This window comes from Sphaerodactylus townsendi, linkage group LG07 (assembly GCF_021028975.2).
Source record: "Sphaerodactylus townsendi isolate TG3544 linkage group LG07, MPM_Stown_v2.3, whole genome shotgun sequence".
Lineage (NCBI taxonomy): Eukaryota > Metazoa > Chordata > Lepidosauria > Squamata > Sphaerodactylidae > Sphaerodactylus > Sphaerodactylus townsendi.
Genome location: NC_059431.1, coordinates 24165423 through 24190635, shown reverse-complemented (window position 1 = coordinate 24190635; position 25213 = coordinate 24165423). Strand labels below are relative to the sequence as shown.

The 25213-nt window shown below is 42.8% G+C and overlaps 1 protein-coding gene across 1 annotated transcript in view; it reads left to right on the top strand.

Annotated features, from left to right (window-relative positions):
- The window catches only part of OXCT1 (3-oxoacid CoA-transferase 1), a 68103-nt gene extending 43279 nt beyond the window's left edge, over positions 1-24824 (top strand). The window contains exons 14-17 of the mRNA XM_048504342.1: positions 12741-12830; positions 17807-17887; positions 19661-19762; positions 22161-24824. Coding sequence (XP_048360299.1) covers positions 12741-12830; positions 17807-17887; positions 19661-19762; positions 22161-22202 — 315 coding nt within the window. The 3' untranslated portion in view covers positions 22203-24824. The remainder of the gene's footprint in view (positions 1-12740; positions 12831-17806; positions 17888-19660; positions 19763-22160) is intronic.
- The last annotated feature ends 389 nt before the right edge of the window (positions 24825-25213 follow it).

Below are 25213 nucleotides of genomic sequence, written 5' to 3'. Positions count from 1 at the left end.
AAACGTTCAGCCAAATTATTGTTGAAGAAAAGAACTTGACTTCTTAAAGTTATTCAGCGCAGACTTGGCTCTTTGACCTTGGTCAAGTATGCAAGAGTAGGTGGTTGGAGAAAGAAATTGTTCTTTTCAGGGAAAATGACCTGCTTTGTAATTGTGTGGTTATTAGAACCGCTACCAACTAAGAAATTCTGATATGCAATAGAGCCCAGTAGCTTAGGTTTTAAGAAATTTGACAAGAACTGATCTTAGAGAAATTGAAAGAAATTGTTAGCACAGTTGCTGCTGCCCTGGAATACACGGCTGTCTTTCCCTTTCAGGTCGAGTACTGGGGGGAGGGTGGGTTGCGCAGGTTTAAAGCGCCTGTTAGCCAAACATGGTGCTGATTGGTCGATTATCCCATGATGACGTCAAAAGCCTTCCTATTCAGCACAGCAATTCTGTACTTCTCAACCCCCCCTTTTTTTTCTCCAAGGTTTACAACCCACAAATAAATGCATGCATTGCTTTTAAAAATGCAGACTGGAAACAGCTCACATGCAATAGGGTAGAAGGAGACCAATATCAGATCCAACCTGGTATATGTGTCTGTCATGTCTGTGGTATAAGAAACATACTTCCAAGTTCTCTTCTGGTTCTTTCTGTCCTTCATTAGAGCTTCTTTTGCAAAATTGCTTAGCACATTCAAGACAAAAAATATCAAGTCTAAGAATTTGAGGTTAAGAACTTGAGGAGGACAGATTAAGGCCAGGAAGCAGAAAATGGAAACAAGGAAGTAAATGTGCTCCAGTGAGGCTAGAGACCCAGGAAGGAAGGGAGAATGTTGCACTTTTTGTTGACTTTCTCAAATGTTGATGAGAAGCTGCAGTTATTGAGAGCAGAAGAGGGGATCCAAAGTAGTCCAAACAGCATCCATGTTCCAAGACAATGAAGGGAAGATTTAGGAAGCTGATTTTATTGTGGCGGGTAGATTGTGAAGTGTCTGTGAAATGCTGTAGTTTGTCCAGGTGAAATCTCAGAAAGATGATATCCCAGTAATTGTTCTTTGATTTTCAGCAGCACTCTTTTGTTGCTGATATTATTTGTGGCCCACTATGTTGATAGTTCTTTGAGGATGACAGAGGTGACCTGGCAGTGGGAGCAGCTCCGTGTTCTCTCCTGTGCCCCAATTTGTGCATAACGCTGGGATCTAGAAGGAGAGGCCATAGCACTGACTCGTTTTATAGTCTGCCCCCCCCCCCCTTTCAGGCTTTTGTTAATTTCTTTTCTTTTCCATATTTGTAACACAGTTGCCCCTGGGCTTGCGGTAGCTAAACAGAAGAAAAAACAGTAAAAGCGCCCTAATAACATAAGCCCAGTAATGAAGCAATCCAGGAAAACAAATGTTCAGTAGAATGTGCAGTAGCACTAGCGCTTCTAAACCAGCTCAAAAAACTCTGCAGCCCAATGAAAAGTGCAAAGGAATGTTTTTTATGCAAGTTGGGTAGAATTTCAGAACTACAGGAGGCCGCTGTCATGTTGCCAAATCTTAAGGAAATTTAATCTGAAGTATTCCCTGAGCCCAAATGGCTCCAGTCCTAGAAATCTCAAGGTGTTCTCTGGGGTGCTTTGCTCAAAGCCACAGGGATTTCAAGGCAAAACTATTCTGAGCATGGTGGAGATGGAGGAACGGGAGAAAATGTGTTTGGTATGTAGGAGGTGCCTGGAATCTCCAGGGATCTTGGGTAGCATCTCTTGGGAAAGGCCTTGAGATGCTGAAGAACCTCTAAAATTTTTGTACAGGCTTCTAGTGTGCATATTTCATTAGCATAGTTTTGTTGCATCCTCTGCCCCAAGATTATCTCAATATTGTGTATTTGTTTCAGAGTGGGTAGACATGTTGGTCTGCAGTAAAACAGATAGTTTCGCATCCAGTAGTACCTCAGAGACCAATGAGATTTTGGGGTATGAATTTTCAAGAATCAAAGCTCTCTACTTGTATCTGACAAAGGGAGCTTTGGTGTTGTGGAGTTTCCGGGCTGTATGGCCGTGTTCCAGTAGCATTTTCTCTTGACGTTTCACCTGCATCTGTGGCTGGCATCTTCGACAGTACACGGAGCTTTGACTCTTAAAAATTCATACCTTGAAAATCTTGTGGGTTTCTATGATGCTACTCAAAGCTAGCTGTATATTTGTTTCGTAATTCATCTTTTTTTAAAAATCCAGTTTTTGTTTATGCTGTCTCATCTGGGCAAAATGGGTGCAGGTGTCCCACACCAGCAAATATTTTCACTGAGTAATCAGAGTTGCCATTCTAAAAGCCGTGCCACGAATACACAATGCAAAATAGAGTTGATTGCAATGTTCTACCTGTTCTCAACCTGGAAAAGAATTACGGCTTCTGAACGTCTGTTCCTTGCATTGTAAATGATCACTTGCAGTGTGTCTGAAGCATTTCTCCCCTCCCACTCCCTCAAATTTTGGAGAGTTCTCTTTAGTATAGGGCAGGGGTGGCCAACCTATCGCATTCCAGATGTTCATGGAATTCCCATCAGCCCCTGCCAGCATGGCCAATTGGGGACTGATGGAACTTGCAGTCCATGAACATCTGGAGTGCCATAGGTTGGCCAACTTTGGTATAGAGTTTCTAACTGCTTTCTAATTCTGGGTATGGAAATCTCTTGCTAGCAGCCAGAGCTTTCTATGCTTCATATTCAAATTGTTTCCAGGCATTTTCATTTTCAGGAAAGGAATCCTGCTGTTCATAGCCAAATTGGTGAACCCCATATAAATACACCAGGGCAACTTCATTTGTAATAACAAGTGTGTCAAAGCCCATCTGATAGTTTTTCTTTTGTAAGAATTTCCTTTTTTATTGTTGCGTTTCTCTGGAGTTAGGAGTTGATTCATTTCCCGCTGTGATCCTGCAACCTGTAGTGTTTTGATGCCAGCAGCTCACACACCAATTTAGAGTTCCTGGAAAATAGTCTGTCTTATTATTCTCAAGGGTTTATCAAAGGGAAATTGAAGATGGCTAACACTTAGATGTCTTTTTATTCTCTTGTGAGGTTAGATGCGTTGAACCAACCTGGATGTGATCAATGGAGCATGCTTTTCTTTCTGCTTAAGATAATAATCTGCTGTGAAATAAAGAGAGAGAGAATTGCGAATTTAGGGGAAGAAACCGTTTTAGTGCAATATATAATTCAGATGAGCCAGACTCATTTTTCAGGGATTAAACCCTTCGTAATTCCACTGGGAATTTATTTATTACACATTTAGTATATTTTTATCCCAGTTTTCTCCCTGGTAGGGACTCAAAGTGACTTGTATCTGGTATCTCTCTCATTCCTTACGACCTGCCGGTATTGCTCTGCTCAAAATATCATCCAAAATCTATCTTCACCACAATCAGTGCCATTTTCCTCATCACTTCTGCAATGTAGAACTCGTACCCCTTAGAGCATGATGCTGGCAGGGGGTGATGGGAACTGTAGTAGGGCCGCGATTTTGACACCTATGCCTTAGAGCATTGATTGCAAGCTAGATATGTGTATGGAAAATGCCATCAAGTTTCTGCCAACTTGCAGTGAACTCACAGGACTTTCACGAGTTATTCTGAGGTGGTTTGCCTTCACCTGCCTCTGCATGACAGCTGTGGACTTCCTCAGTGGACTCCCACCAAGAACTAATCATGGTTGACAACGCTTAGCTTCTGAGATCTGATGAGATTGGGCTAGTCTGGGCCATCCAGATCAGGGCAAGCTACATACAGGGCGATTCCATACTCACTAACTCAACCTAGGTTCGTCCCGTTGGGCTGAAATTGCCGACCTAGGTTACTCTGCACAGCAGTGAGGTCGTCCTGCCGGAGCCGAGCTCAGAGGGCGGGATCACCCTGGCACGTTCCTGATAGGCTGCTGTGTTGCTGTGAGCAGCGTGTAATCTGTCCTCTGTTTATGCGCATGGCTGTCGCTTCTATACAGAAGCAGGGGGGAAAAGGCGCACTTTTCGCTGTTGTGAGTCTCCCGTTCCTCGCTTCCCCAAGACATTCGTCTGTGATTGGCTGAACGGGCGAATCGAGGCGATGGAGATTCCCCACTTTACTAGCTTCAACCTGGGTTCGCTGAAAAAACTGTCCCTCCCTGATGGAGTTGGAAATTTAACGGCAGGACGGAGCAGAGCAGGAACGGACCCGCGTGGAACTTGCCAGATGTGGAGAGTACCTAGGTGGAACCTAGGTGGAACCTAGGTTGAGTTGGTGAGTGCCGAATCGCCCATAGAATAATCATTTTTCCTTTCTGAGAAAGCCTTAACAGGAAAGTCTAAAAACTCTTGTGAAAAAAGATCAATAACATTCTGTTTTGTATCATCGTTAGAACCTGCTCCTTTTCTTCAGGTGGCAAGGCAGGCTAAGTCCATGTGCATTTAGTTAGTTGTATTGATTTATCATTGTTCGTGTCAGAATGCGTTACAGGTCTTCTTTGTGAATCCTTTGGACATAAATAGTGTGAAAAGACAATGCATGCAGTGGTGTTTTGACAGGAAGAGCGACAGAAATTGCCTCAGCCACACAGAAGCCAGTGAGAGTGGTGCTGTGAAACAACAATTGAAAGGAATGCTGGGAAAGAGGGAGTTAAGATTTGACAGTTTGAAGTTGGGAGAGAGACAGAATGGTTGAAGGGCTGGCTTCACAGGAGGGTAGATAAAAGTTGTGTATAGATGTGTGTGTTCCTATAGTGTCACCGACATGAGATGGATTGACTCAATAAAGGAAACCATGGCCTTCCATTTGCAAAACCTGAGCAAGGCTGTTAATGATAGGATGTTTTGGAGGCCATTCATTCCTAGGGTTGCCATAAGTTGGAAGCAACTTGACAGCACATAACACACATAGGTGTCAGATCTCTGATGAAGTTCCTCCGTCTAGGTAACTGAATCTGGAAAGTGTGACAGCATTCTAGCAGGGTTTGTTGGGTGTAGTGCATAGTTAAGTTGCTGCAGATGCTATAATAAACCTGATTTTTCCCTTGGCATGCACAGTTTAAAACCTGAAATCACATCTCCCCATATTTATCATAGTTACCTTGAGAGGGGGTTGTTTTATAAGTTAACTTTGTTTATTTAAGTGAGTGAGTTTTGTACCCAGGCTTAGGCCCTTTCCGCACAGACGCTGTGTGGGGGTGCGTCGGCATAAATAATGCCGACGCCCCCCCCCCCCCCGGGACCATTCGCACGAACCGTCCCGGTAGAGCTGCCGGCAGCAGATTCTGAGAGGCAGCATGTAATAGTGGTTAGAGTGCTGGTTCTGAGAGAACCAGGTTTCGATGTCTGCTCTTGTATAAGCTTGCTGGGTGATGTTGGGCCATACTCTCAGAGTAACATGGGGGAGGAGGATGTTGTAAGCCATTTTTGAGTCCTCATTGGGAAGAGAAATGAGATACAAACGCAGTAAAATAAATACATTACCATTTCTTCAAACATTTTTTTCCAGAAGAATAAGAAAAGTTGCAGAAAGTCCTTTGGGTGATCTTTAACCTTAGGAAATTGTCACAGGTGTCTGTTTTTTGTTTTTTGGTCAGTTTGGTAGCTGCTAATTAAATATAGACTGCCTAGTAAACATTGTGCTGTGACACTACATGGAGCAGCAATACACAATTGTGTATTAATCTACCATATCCTGGACCTTCTTTGTAGTAGAATGCTCCTCAGAGACCCCAGTGCCTATCTAGTTCTGTTCCCCCCACTCCAGTTCGAATGCAAAAATAAGAAATAAAATAAAGCCACCTTCATGACTTTTTAGGAGATTGAGGAGAGCACACAAAGTTCTGTTCCCCCCCCCCCAACTTGCAGCTGTTATGTTCCTTTTTCTAGCAGCCGCCATTTTGTCCACCTCCTGAACTCTCCCTAGAAACTAAAATATGTAAACTGAGACCATTGTGCTTTGGTCACATGAGAAAACGAATCACTAGGAAAGACAGTAGTGCTAGGAAAAGCTGAAGGCAACAGCGAAAGAGGAAGATACAACATGAAATGGATTGACTGTATATAAAGGAAGTCCTGGTCCCAGTCTCCAAGACCTGAGCAAGGCTGTTAACGACAGGAAGTTTTAGAGTACCTTATGGTCACCATAAGTCAGAAGCAAGCTGATGCCACTTTTAAGGATACACAATTAAGGACATTATACAGGCTTTGTTCTTGTTTTTGGATTTTGCATGTCCGTCCGTCCGTCCGTCCGTCCGTCCGTCCGTCCGTCCGTCCGTCCGTCCGTCCGTCCGTCCGTCCGTCGTCGTCGTCATCATCATCATCATCATCATCATCATCATCATCATCATCATCATCATCATCATTTTATATACCCCCCCCCCAAAAAAAAGGGGCTCTGGGCGGTGGACAACATGATACAACAACAAATTTTACAACAAAATTTACAGCATTTCCCCTAATTTAGTACTGTTTATCCTGATGCATTCCTTTTGAAAAGCTGATATTGACTCATTGTCTGTACAAAATGGTGTTTGAAGCTCTAATTGGTGTGGATATTCGTTGGTTTTTTTGGCTGGAGTTTGTGAGAGACCGTTACTTTTAGGAACAGCAGTATCAGAGCTCTTTTGCAACCAGGGCCCAGGGGTCGAAGGGCAGCGTGGGTGAGAAGGTAAGTGTGGGGAAAGCAGGAGGTGCCTAAAAGTGGTGCCTCCCACCTGGTGCCGTTTCCATGGCACTGGTTAGGAAACACTGTTTCCCAAAAGCCTCACTCATTGAGTGAGGCAGGAAAACAGCATTTCCCCACTGGTTTTGGGGGGAAAGCACGGCGCTGCCTGGATGCAGAGGTGGCAACCGTGCGAACAGTGCCCCTCGAACTGTGTTTTTACCGTTTCAGGGGCGCTGTTTTTGGCCCGTGCGGAGTGGACCCAGGTTTCATTGTCTAGATTTGATGCCTCATAAGCATGTTTTGCAAAGAATTTTGTTACTTTTCTTGTGCGGGGAGAGAGGGAGGAAGTCTCAAATGTTATATTGGGCATAAATGTAGTTTCTTTGATTAATGATGCCTGTTATACTGGTAAAATAGCTTTGAGCTGTTGAATATCTCACTTTAAGGAAAGAGGGGTAATGGAATAGAGGACTGGCTAAAAGTGATGGATGGAGTCTTCCACGGATTTATGAATATTAGTACCATAAATATTGCTCTTGCTAATACACTGAAGATAGAATAAAGCATCGAACCAGTGACAGAGATGTCTTGGGGGGAAACGGTTGATGAATCCCAAAAAACAGATGTGGGGGGAAAAAACTTCCGAAATTAGCATATGAACTTGTTTCTAACTTTTTTCCCCCGCTTTCAAAAATGGCTCGCGTTAGATGTTTGTGTCGAGAAGCTATTTGTCCTGGTCAGAATTCATTTTTATGCTGCTTTTCAGAGCTCCCTTGTTGTTTCACTGATTTATTTGACTCTTGTTCTTTCTTTTAAACAAGCTGTAACACATGTCTTGGATGCTGGGATGTTTGACTTTTACTGCTTCTTTTAAAGGTGTTTTATTAATAGCTGGGTTTTTTTTCGTGCATATCATTATTCTTGACTTTTGAAGCTGCCTTGTGAGTCTTTATGCTAAAAAATATTTCCGTGTGTTAAAATTACAGGAGTGCTGTTTGATAGCGTAATGTGCAGCATTAGGCTTACTGACATTTGGGAGCAAATGTTGTGACTAGCATTGCTGACATTTGGTTGCCCTTGGGTTCCTTTTTGGTTCTGTCAATTGCTCCTTGCTTAATTTGTTTCACTGAAGCCACAAGAAAAGTTAAGTCGGATATTATAATTCTTCTGTTGGTTCTCTGTCTGTAGAGGTCAATGTCAGCCAAAACACTAAGACCATAATCCTGTGAATGAAGCATTAATTATTTCACAGTTTGGGGTACACAAGTAGCTTTAGGGAGGCAGTTTTAATCAAATGATAATAATAAAAGTTTGGATTTATATCCCGCCATTCTCTCCTGTAAGGAGTCTTAAAAAAGGTTACAAACTCCTTCCCTTTCTCTTTCCACAACAGACACCTTGTGAGGTAGGTGGGACTGAGAGAGTTTGAAGAGAACAGTGACTAGCCCAAGATCACCCAGCAAGCTTTATGTGGAGGAGTGGGGAAACAAATCCAATCACCAGCTAAGAGTCCACTGCTCATGTGGAGGATCAAACCCAGTTCTTTAGATTAGAGTTCACTGCTCTAATTCACTACACCATGCTGGCTCTCAGTCTTTGTAAGATTTTCATAGTAGGTTCCCCCCCCCCCCGCCCTTTTGATCCCAGAGATCTACCCATAACAGTTTTTCTGGATTGCTAGGGAACATATACTAGCCACAAGTGGAACATATACACACTTTATGATTTTGCCAACCTGCTCTTCCTGCCCTTCCCGAACTGAGGCCCTTTCCGCACAGGCCAAATGAAGTGTCCCAGGGATGGCAAAAACTCCATCACTGGGAGAGCATTCACATGGCCGGCGTTGCTGCATCGCAGCACGCCGGCCTGCCTTTCCCCGGGTGGCGTGAAGCCGTCCCTGAAAACCTCGTTCATTGAGTGAGGTTTTCAAAAAACTGCGTCTTCCTGGTGGCACGGTGCGAACCGTACCGGAGGGAAGCCGCCCCTTTTCCCGTCGCTCCCACTCACCTGCCTTTCCAGCGTTGCTCTGGGGGACTGCAGGGACCCGCCCACACTGTCCTCTGACCTCCAGGGGTCGGAGGGCAGCATGGGCAGGTCCCTGCAGCCCTCGAGAGTGATGCTGGAGAGGCAGGTGAGTGGGGGAGGGCGACCGAGAGGCGGCTCCGTGCGGAGCTGCCTCTCTGACTAGGGAGGGAGCCGGGACTGCTCGTGCAAGCAATCCCCATACCTCCACCGGCATAAATTATGCCGGTGGAGAAGCGCTGCTGCCGCCGTGCAAAAAGGGCCAGAGTTTAGAGGAGTTACATGGGCATGAATTCTAACCTCCTTTCTGTTCATGGTCAAAATCTCAGGGAATATAATAGTGCAGGGAATATAATTTTAGGGAATATAATAATTTTTTAGGAAGGAGAGTGATGGGACAGGTATGATTAATGTGTAACAGTTCTATTCATGTTGTGTTTGATTCAAGCCGTGGTCTTCCCCCGCCCTCTCCCCGCCCTGGATATTATCCTTACATTGGTCCTGTGAAGTAAATATAATAGTGAGACAAAGATTCACCAGCTGAAGGTCACTCTCTGAACTTCATTTCAGAAGGGTATTTGAATTGGTTTCCCTGCTTCTACTCTGACTTCATACTCTACAATCATTGTGGTTATCAACACAGGCCTGGGTTGTTTACCTTCTTTCCAAAGCATCCTGGGCAGCCCTTTACTGTTACCTGCAGAGATAAACCCGCTCCCATTCTGCCATCTCCAAAACCCACAGAATTAGGTTATTTACAAGATCACACCTATCTAGCTTGACTTTTTAAAAAAAATGTCTTGGTAGTTGCCATGACCAAGAGGCTAGAGCTGTTGCACTGAGGATATAAGAACAAATTCTCCCTTTTATTAGTGTTCCGACCCGGCATGTATTGATCAGTATGCATCATGCGATTTTAACCAGTTGCCATTATACTACTTTTAACAATTCTTCTGCAGAGAAAATACCATTCTGTTGCAATTTCCTAGTGTTCTTTGGCCTTTCTTTTCCTTCTCTTCTCTTTCCCCCTTTGATAAAGCTAATCTGTTTGTCGGAACTGACCTGGGAAATCACCATAATTTTGTAATTGTCCTGTTTTTGAGTCTTTCAGTCAGTGGGAAAGAGACAGAATAAATATATTTTCAGACGAATTAATCTTCGGTCTAGTCCAACGCCTGCAATTTTTTTTCCCGTTTGGGGAAAAATGGAAATCACAGTACTGTAAAAAGACAGGCTGTTATTTTTTTAAAAATGTACTTGCTGTTCTGGGCAGTGGATATTAATAATGTTCCTTGTTAGATTTTACAGTAAATGTATATTTGAAACGTATTCTCAAGGGAAGAACACACAACCATCCAGGATTTCCTTGCTGTTAGTTGTTGATAACTTTAATGATTTCTAAACCTGCGAAAAAGTAACATACTGCTGAACACTGGTTTTCTTGCAGTTATTTTTAAGCCTTGTGAGCTCTTTCAATGCAAGGAAAGTATAAATAGAATCTCATTTAACACCTTTGGGTAGCAGTACATATTGCAGAGCTGAGTCTAGTTAACTACCGGACTCATTTCTAAATGTTTTTATTTGGGTTCCCTTTGCTCAGGGAGGGGCTGTGGCTCAATGAAAGATCTTCTGCTGTGCATGTACAAGGTCCCAGGTTCAATCCCTCACGCCCTCAGTTAAATGGACCAACCAGTAAAGTGACGTGAAAGCCCTCTGAGACCCCGGAGAGCTACTGCCAGTCTGAGGAGACAATACTGACCCTGATGGACTGTCTCAGGATAAGGGAGCTCCATGCTATGTTGTAATGGTGGCATGGTTGCTTCCGGAAGCGCTGATGCGGTCTTCAGAGTACGCATCAACCTTTAGGAATCTTTGGGTAACTTTGTGTAGAAAGTCCTTGTCAAGAGGACCCAACCTAGTGAGGATGGAGGATAGTGGAAACTGAACTGGGAGAACATTCTAGAATCCCCTATGATAGGTGTCAAACTCGCGTCTCTCTAGATGTTATGGACTACAGTTCCCATCATCTGGCAGGGGATGATAGGAACTGTAGTCCATAACATCTGGAGGGCCGTGAGTTTGACACCTTTGGTTAGAGGCAAAGTTTGCTCTCTCTAGCCTGGCTAGATTTCTTACCAAGAAAGAGCCAGAATGGACGTACTGGTTCTCGCTTGATAGGCACGGGTCTGAACCACAGCATTTGCTCATCCTGCTTACCTTTGATACCAGACATGGAGACCTTCCTCATAATAAGACCAATCCATTTGATGAGTTGCTTATGTTGAGAAAGCAGCATGCACAATATGACAGAAGTATATATTGTGTGATTAAGTGGTATTCTTGATTTTATAAAATTAAGTGGTATTCTTGATTTTAGTAAAATAAACAGGAGGCCAAGTCTACATTGGGGATTGTTAGGAAAGGGATTGAGAATATAAAACAGCCAATATTATAATGCTCTTGTATAAATCTATGGTGTGACCTCATTTGGAATACCATGTGCACTTCTGGTGACCATATCTCAAAAAGTACAAAAAAGGACAATCCAGATGATTAAAGGATCGAAGCACGTTCCTTTTGAGGGAAGGCTGAAGAGCCTGGGACTTTTCAGTTTAGAAAAGATGACTAAGAAGAGACGTGATGGAGGTTTGTAGAATTATTCACGGGGTAGAGGGAATTTATCTGGGACCTGTTTGTTTGATGGACTGCATCTCCATGTATGAATCCATGCACCGATTGTGCACCTCTGACCATGTTCTTCTCACAGTGCTTCTCTTCTTACCTCTCTAGGCCTGATTTGCTCATTGTACTGATTCCGTGGAATGACTTTCTAGAAGGGGCTGAAACACCTTCACTCAAAGGGTTCAGGGAAGCTTGCAAAACCGTTTCATTTCAGGTGACCCTTACTTGAGGCTGCCTGTAGCGCGGCTCTGCTGAATCGTTCAGGAGAACTGAGGCAGATTTGATGCGATAGATTCTTTGCAGACTGGTTTTTGTCCTGGGCTTGCCGTTTATTCTCTGCTTCGTTGTAATCTCTGCCCATTACGATTGGCTGGTCATCTTGAATGCCTGGAGAAATGGAGAGTTGCAAATACTTTTGTAAATAAATAAGTATAGAATTTTGGGCTGTTCCTGCACATACCAGGTGTCTGTTTTATTTCTGTTGCAAATGTCATTGAATGTTCCATTAGAATCTCTAACCTTGTGGAAAATATCCAAACACCGAGACTTGAATACATAAACTTAGAAGCTAGTATGATAGTCTGGTAACTTATTTCTGTCTTGCTGTTGAATAGTTTTAGCAAAGCCAAGTTGTTCAGTACTGAACCTTTATAATGGAGAGTGGGATCTGGTGGGTTGCCAACCTCCAGGTAGAGTCTGGAGCTTTCATGGAATTACAGTTTATCTCTAGACTACAGAGACTCAGTTTCCCAGGAGGATGTAGCAGCTTTGAAGGGAGGAACGCTGTAGTATCACATTCTTGCCGAGCTCACTTCTCTCCCCAGACTCTGCCTTTCTCGGATACCCCACCCCCACTACACACGCACGCACACACACACACACACACACACACTCACAAAAGTCTCCAGGAATTTCCCTGCTGGGATTGGCAACACTGATTTAAAACCTTGATGAAATATGAATGTATGAGGTGAATCTTTTATTACCGGTATTTAGACCAGTTATTAGACACATTTCCACACATTTACTTTTCAGACAGTTTCTTTGCAGATTAGGGAAACTTCCCACCCATGCAATGTGCATTTTTTTTCATGTTAAATGTTACCAGGGGCAGAAACATGATTTGCTCTTATTAGCTATAGCATTTGTTTTTGGTCCCTCCTTGGATTATTGATGCAAAGATGATGGATGTAAGATTATGAAACACTTCTGATGCGTAAAGGGATGAATCAATAAAAAAATTAAAATTTGGGAAAATCCGGGGAAATTTAACATACATTTGCGTAATTCTGTATCTTTTTTTGGTACAGATTTTTAGGTGTGTTAATTCAGACTTCAAAAGGCAAGACTGTTCTTGACATTTTTTTAGAGTTTTTTTTTAACCTCTTTATTTGCACGTGTTTTTTAGGGCAAGATGGTGAAAGGGATGGGGGGTGCCATGGACTTGGTATCCAGTGCAAGAACCAAAGTGGTGGTCACCATGGAGCACTCAGCAAAGGTAAAATTTGGTCTCTCCATTCTGGTTTCTTGAGACTGAAAATATTGCTTCAGCTGAAGCTTGTCTGCCTGCCTCCTTTGGCTGTTTCCTTCTCCACCCGTCTCTGCCTTGTGGCATGCCCTGCAGAACAAGCAGTCTCCTTCTTTCTTGGTTGAGCCAATCCCTCTGCCTCCTCCAAATCTCTTTGTCAACTTCTGCAACAAAAGCTTTCCCCTGGAACCTTCCCTGTGCCTTTCTACCGCTTGCATATATCATCCCTGCAAACTTCGCCCATTACTCTCCCCTATCATCGCCCATTTGCGTTAATTTTCTGTATGTTGAGCAACCTTCAGAAAAAGGTCAGGCCACTTCTATATTCTTTAGAGTTTGTAGCACGCTGTGAGCACTGTGTGAAAGTTCTAACGTTAGTTGCAAAGTCCGCGGAAGAACAGGGACGCCATTTTTTAGGTGTTGGCTGCTTAGAATTCGATCGGTACCGTACGCTGTCAATAAGTCAAATTGCACATTGCTTCCTGGTTCCTCTGCCCAGCATCTTTTACACGATTGCTTTCCTTGGAAGAAAAAAAGCATTGCTAATTTAATGTTGCTGGAATGTCCAATTTGCAGATGCATAAGTTGAGAACGCATCCAGCAGGCCTAAAAGTAAGCAAGCAGTGCCAGCCCCAGACAGTATCTGTGCTCTGGAATTTATTAAGCAACTGCCAGCTCTTTCAATGCAGACAAATGCCTTTTAACTCCCCGGGCCAGCCGCCATGTTTCATATACTCCTAGAGAAAGTGATAATGCCCCTTTGTAGCCAGTTGTTGTTGGCGCATTTGGTTGCTGGTTGTTGTTGTTAATTTGTTGTTGTATTGTTGTTGTATTTGTTGTTGTTGTTAGCATATATTGTCATTAATATTCTTCCAATATTAATATTAATATATATGTTACGCAAGCCGTACTCTACCACGAAGGGCCTAAGGCTTACGGAACAACAAGGACAATAGAGTACAGTAATATCAGCTATAAGAATCTGGAATTAGGAAACAGCTCTCAGGAGCTATATTAAAACCCAACCCCTTAAAATGCTAGGCTGTTCTAACATCCAAAAGCGTATTCGGCTTTTATGCGTCTCTCTAGTCAGTCCCCTGAAAGGGAAAAGGGAATAGTTGTCCATTATAGTGCCCTTTATCTGCTATAGTGACAAGTCACTATGTGTGGCTGGTCTTTCTAAGCTGCCAGCCACATATCTTTGGTGGGAATGTGGAGAGAGATCTTGTAGGCCTGCTTTGAAGGCTTATCTGTATGGCAGACAAATACTTTTTCTTATGGGATGACCAACATCCTGAGGAAGTTCTGAGTAGCCTTCATGTGTTGACCATGTTATGAATTAATAGCCTTCAAGGTGTCAGGAGAATTCCTGATTCGAGTTTTGACGCTTTCCTCAGCAGTTACAAGAGTAGGCAAAAAGATCCAATTCTGTTGATGTCCTCCATAGTGGGAGGACAGTCTGGTCTATTTGTTGCATGTGCTTTATATTGACTTGCTTTATTGATTTTTTCTTGAAGTATTTTATTATTCTAAATTATTTTATTGACTAATCTTGTTCTATTGGTCTTTTCTAATTGACTTGAATTTATTATCCTGTTTGTTTGGTTTTGATTATAAGAAGCTTTGAACAAGTCTGGAGAGGTGGGCGACATATTTTCCACATGCCAGCTGGGTGACCTTGGGCTAGTCACAGCTTCTCGGAGCTCTCTCAGCCCCACCTACCTCACAGGGTGTTTGTTGTGAGGGGGGAAGGGCAAGGAGATTGTAAGCCCCTTTGAGTCTCCTACAGGAGAGAAAGGGGGGATATAAATCCAAACTCCTCCTCCTCCTCCTCCTCCTCCTCCTCCTCTTCTTCTTCTTCTTCTTCTTCTTCTTCTTCTTCTTCTTCTTCTTCTTCTTCTTCTTCTTCTTCTTCTTCTTCTTCTTCTTCTTCTTCTTCTTCTTCTTCTTCTTCTTCTTCTTCTTCTTCTTCATAAATCAATAATTGTCCCTGCTTGTATATACTGGTATGCAGATGTTTCTTGTGGCAGAATAAAACACCAGAATGGCAGGGCTGCTGGCGAGGTGGGGTGGGGGTGGGTGGGTGGGGGGATTGGCTAGGGACTGCTGGTCAACCTTGGCAGCCTATGGTGTGGGCAGTCAAAGGCTTTATTGTCATGCAACGTTGAGTTGGGCCTTCTTGATGTGAGGGGGAAGGTTTTCGCATGAAGGCCCTTGGAGGCTCTGCTGAGGTAACATAAGGATATGATTTTTGAGGTAACATAAGGATATGATTTTTGTACCTGTGTTCTGGCGCAGTCACAACTCAGGAATTAGCAATATTCCAAAGCCTGCAAAAATATCCATGAGTACAGAGGATACAGTGAAGCAAACAGATGAGTGAGGGGTAGGCTGCTTTGAAAGGCCCGCAAATTAGGAATATACAGTGAACGTGTTAGAAATAATAAAAAAAGAAGACTTTGGCTCTCAGCACAGATAAAGCATTCACAGACATTGGGCTGGCATGGAAGTTAGGGATGAAGATAACATAACCATTTCCACCTCTTTTGGGAGATTGCCCTGCTGTTTGTGAAGTCCTGGTGTTCGCTGATCCTTCCGTTTCCATCTTGATAATTTTCTGTAGATATGACTATGGCTAGGTTTTAACCACAGCTGTAATAACGGGTGGCAGTGAGATAATCTTTAACTTCAGCATTCTGTAATGCATCAGTTCTTGGGGTTATGGCCGCTATCTTAAAAGCTGTCTCTTTTTTCCACGAGTCTGTGTGTTTCAGTCTCTGCAAGATACTCAGAGGAGATATTACATGACCTTAAAAATATACCTGATGGGTTGAGGAACACTTTTCTTAAAAATAGCTCAGATAAATCATTACTGCGCCAGAGACTGAAACCTGGAAGGTCTTTGAATGTAACTAATGTAGCAATATTGTCATTGGTGTTCCAACCATTTTTCCTTAAGATCCATCATGTTACTTGAGCAATCTAGCAGCCTTGAAAGAGAGATGTAGATCTTAACTGATAGAAATTAAAAACGTAACAATTGCTTGCAGCACTGAACACCCGCACAAAAGGAATGTTTGAGCAATCATTCCTTACAGCGTGGAAGAATACACACACTGAATGAAAGAATAGAATCACAGGTGTCAAACTTGCAGCCCTCCAGATGTTATGGACTACAGTTCCCATCATCCCCTGCCAGCTGGCAGGGGATGATGGGAACTGTAGTCCATAACATCTGGAGGGCCGCAAATTTGACACCTATGGAGATACACTTATCCTCCCGTGATGAACAAGAATTTAAAAACAACCATGTCCACTCTAAAAATACACAACATTCTTTTAACCTTCTTTCTGAAATGTACAAATGCAAACAAAAATTGAAAATAAAATCTCGAGGGCAAAATGTTACCAGAACAGTTCAGGCTGTGAACAGATATAAAAGGTAGTTTCTGGTATTATAATTGAGTGCAATGTTGTATGTTGGTTCATAGATTCAGGCTACTTTCAGAATGTTGAATACAAAAACTTACTTCTGAGTAGATATGCATAGGATTTGCATGAACAAAACTGTGACCAAGTTTGTAATTGAGATAAATGTTTCAACATTTATAGGTGTGTTAAGTAAATGTCAGCTTGGATAAGGCAAGTGATGGTTATAAAACAGGCAGCCTTGCAGTTAAAACATATGAAAGTAATGGCTGCCAAAAACATATGGTCTAAAAGTTATGTGATCGCAAATCAACTGGTCACTATACAAAATAAATTTGAACTTGTGAGTCCTCATCCAAAAACAATAAAAAACCAATTATCTAGACAAGGCTGCTGGAAGATTTTCTAAAAATGCACTGTGGATGAAGTGAAGGAGAGCTTTCCTTAGTATTTTATTAATAAACCAGAGTAATTGAATGGATAGATTCCAGTTTTGGGAACTGCGTTGGGGTGGTCCCCTCTTACAGCACCGAGGGAGTAACTGGGCAACTGCTTATCCCAGGGAGAAGCGTCACCAACACGGAAAGCAACCATATAATTTATCTACATCATTTGGTTGCTCTGTACAAAGTAACTACTAATGCTAGACAGCACGAAAGTCAGTAAGAACTGGCCCCCAAATAGGGTGTTGTGGGGTTTCCGTGCTATATGGCCGTGTTCCAGTAGCATATTCTCCTGATGTTTCGCCTGCATCTGTGGCTGGCATCTTCAGAGGATCTGATGATAGTAAAGCAAGTGGAGTATCTATACCCGTGGAATGTCCAGGGTGGGAGAAAGAACCATTTGCATTGGTTAAAAGTGTTAAGTGTTCAATTTGCAAGTGAAATTTGCATGTGTTAAGTGGAATCCACCCATTGTAGCATATGTATGTAACACTGAAGTTGCATAATCAAAGGAGAATATGCTACTGGAACATGGCCATACAACCCGGAAAACCCACAGCACCCTAGTGATTCCAGCCGTGAAAGCCTTCGACAATATAGAGTCCCAAAATGTTAGGAATTAGGGCGATCAGATAGATGAGTCATAGTCTAGTTCACAGGTGTCAAAGTCGTGCCCCTCCAGATGTTATGGACTACAGTTCCCACCATCCCCTGCCAGCATCATGCTGGCAGGGGATGATGGGAACTGTAGTCCATAACATCTGGAGGGCTGCGCGTTTGACACCTATGGACTAGTTGCTTAAGAAACATAATACAGCAGTTGACAGAAGTCTTAACTGTTGAGCAGCTTTACCGCCGACATCCATGGGTCCTCATCCATATCCCATGCAAGCCCGAAGTATTTGAGTAATGAGTGCAAATATACCTTTAGAAAGGGATCGTCCATAGTTGAACAGTGGAATTGGCATATATTTGTGGCGAGTGATTTTCTTCTCCCACAGGCCTTGTGTATTCAAAGTTAAACCTGCTTTCTTGAAATGCAGAACATTCAACTGTAGTTTGTTTTTGTTCTAGGGCAATGCCCATAAGATTTTGGAAAACTGCACGCTGCCAATTACGGGGAAGAATTGTGTGGATCGCATCATAACGGAAAAGGTAACCATTTTTACCTTCACAATATTTTTGTAGGGTTTGCATCCAGTACAACCAGGCAGCTGCTGCAAGGACCAGGAAGCAAATGACATTTTCCCTTCTCAGTTTTCCATAAGTGGAGCTGTACTTGCGAAAGGGGGAGGAAGTACAGTTCCACAGTACTCACTGTCATCCTCTGCCTGGTGTGGCTTTTAGTTCATGTGAGTCTTAACAATAACAATGTGAGTCTTAACAATGTGAGTCTTAACAATAACAATAACTTTTCCCAAAAAAAGACTGCTGGGGAGGGAAGCACACAGCAAATCCTTTGGTGGTTGACTGGATTCAAGTTGAGGGGCCCAAGGCAAACCCGTTGATGTTTATGTCCAGGATCTTTGACAGGCTGGTTATGCAGACTGGGTTGCACAAGTGGCAAGCTGTAAATTATAGCTGAGCTCGTGTTCATCAACACAGGCAAAATTGAGATGTCAACTTGTCCAAGAAAATGAGTGAGCACCACCTTTCTTTTATGTCCTTTTTCCTCCCAATTGCTGCTCAAAATTAGGAACCTTCCCACCCCTAAGTAAGTCCACTGTAACATCCTTAAATCATATATTCTAGAAACTCGTGGCTTCAGCTGGATGGCGTTGGAGTAAAACAGGCTAGGAGCTGAAGCCAGATATTTTCTAAAGAAACAGAGATGACTCTAAATGTTGTTTTAATAAGCTATCAGTTCCAGTGACATAATCAGCCAGTGTGGTGTGGTGGTGAGGAGCACTGAACTCAGATCTGGAGAACCAGCTTGGACCCCTCACTCCTTCACATTTCAGATTTGGGTATATTGGAATTAAAAAAATGTTGGTATTCCTGATATCCGTGATTTCCAATACCAGTATGGTATTTGGATTCAGTTTTATTCAAGAATCTGAAATTAAAAAACTGCTTGTATCAGTACCAGTAGAAACAATAAGGTGTGTGCACTTATATATATGTGTGTATATCTGTCTATCCATCCACAGGGGTGTTGTATGGTCGTGTTCTAGTAGCATTTTCTCCTGATGTTTCGCCTGCATCTGTGGGTGGTATCTTCTGAATGATCCTCTGAAGATGCCAGCCACAGATGCAGGCGGAACGTCAGGAGAAAATGCTACTAGAACACAGCCATACAGCCCGGAAACCACACAACACCCCAGTGATTCCGGCTGTGAAAGCCTTTGACAGTATACACTCCCATTTGCACATGTAACAGATTTATAATAAGGTGAGCAACCCATAAGTTATACCCCAATTAAGATGTAGCAATTATGATGACCTACAGACAATCCCAGGATACCTTAGAAAGCCAATGCATTAGAAAGATTTAAAGGGGAACTGTATATAGACCCTTCTTACTGAACATCATTTGGAATGGTGGCGCTAACAAGGAGTGGAATTAAGTGACAATGAGCAAAAATGTTCACAGGATTCAACCTACTGTTTTGCTGACTGTTGTGTCTGTGAACAGGATGCTGACAGGCACGTGGACAGAAGCCCTACTTGTAATATCAGGGTGGGTTGGAGAGAAGGGAGAGATTGCCTAAATGAGATCACCCTAACCCAGTATCACCTGCTGTTGTTAAGATCTCAGCTGAAGGGGAAGCAGTGCTCGCCCACTTCTCTTCCATGGAAGCGATTTCAAGAACCATCTTCTGAACTGCCCTTACTTATCAGTTCAAACACTAGCTTTAGCCTTCTGCTGTAATCGATATAGCTTCCCTTTTTGTTCAAAACTATTAACCAACAATCTAAATCCCTTAGGCTGTTTTTGACGTGGATAAGAAAAAGGGATTGACTCTGATTGAAATCTGGGAAGGTCTGTCTGTGGACGATATCAAGAAAAGCACCGGCTGTGAATTTGCTGTAAGTCACTTGTTTGTTTGATAAACTGTAGCCCGCTTGTATCTCAGGAGTAGCTTGATAAACAAGCAAATGACGGTCTCTGTCTGGCAAGGGGTAGCCAGGTTTTTTTTGCCCATGATGTGCTTATACTGGTGAGGGGGTCTTCTAGTGGAGGGTCTTCTGGAGAAAATGTTCTTGGTGGATTTGGAAACAAGGCATGAAGGAGCCTTTGTTTTTTAAAAAAATGAGTTCCATATGATTGGCAGCATTTGATTCCTTCGTTCAAAATAGCTTTAGGAGCCACAAGGGAAGCAAAAGGAACTTCAGCTGTGAGGCTATGTAATTAGCTGCTTAAACTTTTCTCGGTATTATAATTAGGCCCTTCCAATAATGTTTATTTTACAGAATTTTACAAGAAGCCAGGCTGAGTCAGCAAACTTTTCCCATGATTGATCTTGCAAAGAAATTGCTTCCAGGAAAAACAAAACAAAAGTTTGAAAGAGTGCAGCTTCTGCATGATGCGATAATGCTGTGTCGTATTTTCTTCTAAATGTCAAGTTTTATCGTGTGGCAAAAGCCATTGCAAGATTACGAATGCAATTGGTCAAAAGTGTGCATCCACAAAACAATAATGTGAATCGTCTTGCCAGCTTCAAATAAAAGCAATTTGTCACCCTTGCTCTTTTAACAGGCTGTAATCTACAAACTCTTTCCTGACTTTTAGCAACGTGCACAACAAATTGTGCAGCAAGTCACGTCTGTCTTAGGCGATAGTTGATTTCTCATCCGTTTGGGGTTAGGGTTAGGGTTATAGACAGTGGAATATAATGTGGTCGGTCCCAGCAGGCTTTCAGGAAATGGGGGATTGTTGAAACCTTCCCCGCTCTCTTGTTTTAAAGCTGAACGAAGAGAATACTTGCTATAAACAGTCAACAGGGGACTGGCTTTGTGCAAAGAGGGGTAAAAACAAGGAGAAGTTCTTGGGATGTTTTTTACAGAGTCTCAGGAGTGTCTAAAAGCCAGGGCTCACTATAAATGTAGCAACATGAGGCTTTTGACATAGGCAACTGACATATTGGGGGTGGAAGCCTCCAAAAATCAGATTGTCCTTCAGCCCATCTGTGTCGCCTCTTTCAAAGTGCTAGTTTTGACCTTCAGGGCCATTAGCGGCACTGGGCCTACATATCTAAGGGACTGCATCTCCCCGTGCTGCCCTACTGGGGCCCTCCGATCCACGGGGGAGCGCCTGCTGGAAATTCCTGGCCCAAAACAGATCTGGCTGTCCTCAACAAGGGCCAGGGCCTTTACAGCCCTGGCCCCTACCTGGTGGAAAAGGCTCCCTAAGGAGACCAGGGCCCTGCAGGATTTACAGAGCTTCCACAGGGCCTGTAAAACGAACCAGTTCCGCCAGGCTTTTGGCCAGCCGGGGTGACCATCGGACCCTCATACCATCTTGGTCTCCCGTGGGCGGGAATGTGGTTGGGACGAGTCACCATCGGTTAACATGGAGGAACGTTGAACTGTGAATTTTAAATTGTTATCAGGCTGATTTTATTGATATGTATTGTCTTATGTGGATGTACACCGCCCTGAGCCCTCCGGGGGTAGGGCAGTCTAGAAATGGAATAAAATAAATGAATAAATAAATAAACACTTGCCTGTTGCTGGGGCATCCAAAACTGTGGTTGAACTTTGATATTTGTTATGTCTTGAATTTGTTTATATCCTATGTTTCATCCAACAAGCTTAGGGCGGGATGCATGGTTTGTGAGGTAGGTTAGTCTTGAGAGATGAAGACAGGCCCAAGGACACCCAGCAAGCTTCATGGCTGTATAGGGATTTGAATCTGGTTCTCTCCAAGCGTAGCCCAGTGCCATCACACTGCGCTCTGAATTAGGATTCAGAAACAATAGTCCCCAAATCCTATGGATTATCAATTGTCCCACACAGCCAACATCCCATAGGCAAGAGGGTTGTGTAGAAATCTGCAATAAGGCAATTTGCCAACAGAGAACAGGCACAGAGAGTGGTGCATTGGCTTGTCACCCACTGGAGCCATAGGTGGTTAAATATACAGAGAGAAACTGGCATTTGTGGTGGATTTATTTTAGCAAGAGTTGTCAGCTGATGGTGGCTGGAGAAACAGGAAAATAGTTTTTTTTTAATTACTGGCACTAGCTGTTTCCTAAATTCACGCCAAAGCTTAAACTTCCATTGAAACTGTTGAAACTTCTAATTTATGGTGCCAAACTGGATTCATTTGGATATCTATAGAGAGTAATGGGGTCAACAGGCTTATATTTTTCCCCCTGAATTCATTGGCAGTGTTATGTAAAATGGCACTACTGTTAGCTTGATGCTGCAGTAAAAATGATCGAAAATCACAGTATGTGTCAAATCCTTTTTCTTTCCCTCCTAGGTATCACCAAATCTCCAACCAATGAAGCAGATTTCAACCTGAGGAGTAGACAGTGGGGCTTAACTTCCATGCTTCCAGCGAAGGGGAATCAAACGTCTTGTTTTTGCAATTATGCATTTTAAAAAGAGGTCTTTGTAAGTAGTTTCTGGTAGTTAGCATCAGGCTGACTCTTTGTTATAACTATGTAAATGTTTGTTTGCACATGACATTGCAGTACAGTTCCCAGAAAATAAAACCCATTTGGTACCTAGCTTATTTATTAATCGTTACACTGTTAGTAAGCATTAGCAAGAGACAATGCCTTGCAGATATGATCTTAATACCATAACTTTGGGCACAGGCAGAGGTTCATTTTCCACGCACAGATAATTCAAAACTGCAAGTGCCTGTACATTGGCTGCAATTGCGCACACAGAAAAGGGGAAAAGTCACAGGGTGATGTGGCAGTGATCTAAAAACATATGTGTAATTAGGTATTTGCCTAAAAAGGACCCTTATTTCCAGAAGGTCACATAGATGAAAAGCTGTATATAGAGTTGTTTATATTCTGTGATCGCAACATAACAAGAGCAGAAGTTGATGACCGCCCCCCCTCCCGCCCTCCTCCCCCCAAGCAAATGTCTAATTCCTTATGACTGGAAGGTTATCTTTCAGATGGACAATGACAGGTAAAGTCTGAGAAACCAGGAAAATAATTTTTTATTTTCAGAAACAAGAGGATGAAACTTCAGTGTACTGCTTAGTAGCTTCCCTGCTTCACAAATGGCTAGCAAAAGCAGAATAAAATATAGAAGTGGTAATGCAGATATACTTCATTGGAATCAATGACATAGATCAGACAATCCAGCTTTTGTTATGCAGAATCTGGCGCCCCTTGGCATAGAGTTATAATTTGTGCAGAATATATACAGCTCTGGTTGTATGTGGGACATACTAGATTTCAGGTCAACTAGAACAGAAGCTGCTGTAACAGCCCTGTGAGTCTTTTTTACTGACCTTTTAATAAATACACGCACAATTGTATAGCTCATTTAAAGTCTGGATTCTGCTTTTCCATTTTGAGCAGTAGATTGTTTACACCGTAAAGTCAGTAAAGTGGCATTGCACTGGGGCTTTTGTTGTGTCATCCGTAAGCTGTAAAGCTTTTCCCTGCACTATCTGAAGCCAAACCCCTTCTTCTGGACTTTAAAGTCGGTGCAGAATTTTTTCTGGCTTGCAGAAATCCCCATTGGAAGAGTCCCAAGAAGTTCTACACCTACAGAGTCTATTTAAATGAGCTGTTGAGGTTGAAACTTGCACCACTTAAATGAGGGAGGTTTTAGAACAAAGGGAATGTCTGCACCATAATTTAAGTGCAGTGGGATGATTGATTCTTGAGAACCAACTACAAATTGGTGGGCTTGGCCATGAGAGACCCTTACATTCTTGGATAATACACAAATCTCACTGGGCAATAAGGCAATCACAGAGTGTCTGCAACCCTGTAAGGTATGTTAGGCTACAAATAATTTAAGCATCTTGGACAGATGTCAGTGGGACTCTATGAGTTCCTCTGTCTGTGAGATCCATACTTTTACTGCATTCATTTCATCAAGCTTGCGCAGACGGGCTTATCTACCCACCGGAGTCCCATTTTCTGCCAAAATATGACTCTGTGATAGCGCTGAGGAAACAAGAGAGGAACCTTTTTTCAAGAAACTCTGCCCTTCACCTGTATGATCCAGTACATTATTTAATGTGTATTGGTTTCTGCCGCTCTTGTTTTGAGGTTTTGAGGTTGAACTTTAGTACTTTGGTAGAGTCTATTCCTTTCCCAATCTCTGGCTACTGGTACTTGAACCCATCAGAATCAGGGCAGTACCAGCAGCCTATCAACATTTCAGGATTGGGTTTCCAGTGCATTACTAGAGGGTGCATGCCAAATCACCATACTGCTGCTCAGGAACTTTATACCTAAAGAGGAGGGTTGGCATTTTTTCACTCATGTTGAACTGGGGACAAGTATGTTGAGACATGGCAGCTCCTGCTGTGCTATCGTTTGTGTCAACACTACAACTTAGCCCCTTGACTTCTCTGCTGGTACCTCATATTATGAGGGATCAGTTGCACTTAAGGCAACCCCACCTCCCTTTTCCCCACAAAAAATGTTAGGAGAGCCTGGTTGATTCCTGAAAAGTTTGCATTCAATAGTTTGCATTCAGCAGTCCTGAAAAGTTTGCATTCAACAGTCCTCAAAGGGCTTTGGAAAGATATATACTGACTCTCTCTTCCCTTTCACTGTATGTGTGAAGCCCTGGATCCCTGCCCCAGGTCCTTATGGGTTATTGATGATATGACTACCATGAGTGGCGAGGCATTTCAGAGCAGGAGGAGTCTGAAAGCACTTAGTAATTTTCAGACTACACATAATATAAAATGTATAAAACTAAATAACGACAACAGCAAAACTGAACCAATCCTGTCAGATTTCCCAAGACTATGTATTTTCCCCTCCACTTCACAAATGTTACTTTCCTTCATAGCCTGTGTATCATTATACTTGGTTCTGTTCTTTCAGAAGACAAAAGTGAACCTCTGGCCTGTGCAACAAACTTACTGGCAACTGTGCATCCATGTCTTTTTATATGTACTTGCAAACCGTCAATAAAACAAGTCGCACAAGAATTGCAGTGTGAGGGTTGTTTTAAGAAAATCTTGCTGTGGGTGGATTTGTTGAAAAGGGCATGTCCTAGTGATTTATTGCAACATTTAAGCATCCTGGTCCTCAGATAAATAAAATTAATTCAAACACCTGATGAGCACTGGGTGTTGGTCGGTGGGCGGGCTGGGGGGAAGGGCAGGGTTGGTTAGATCCAGAAGATTTTCTTCTGGCAGAAGCGGATCTTTTTCCACCTTCCCCCAGTCCTCCCCAATGACTTTCAAGCATAACCAAGTCTACTGACAAAAAGTTATATGGTCCAAGGCTGCAATGAAGATGAGAGATTTGGCAGGATCACCCCTTCTGCCGATAAAAATGTTTGAAAAGATCCAATTTCCAAATTCTGTGATTGCTG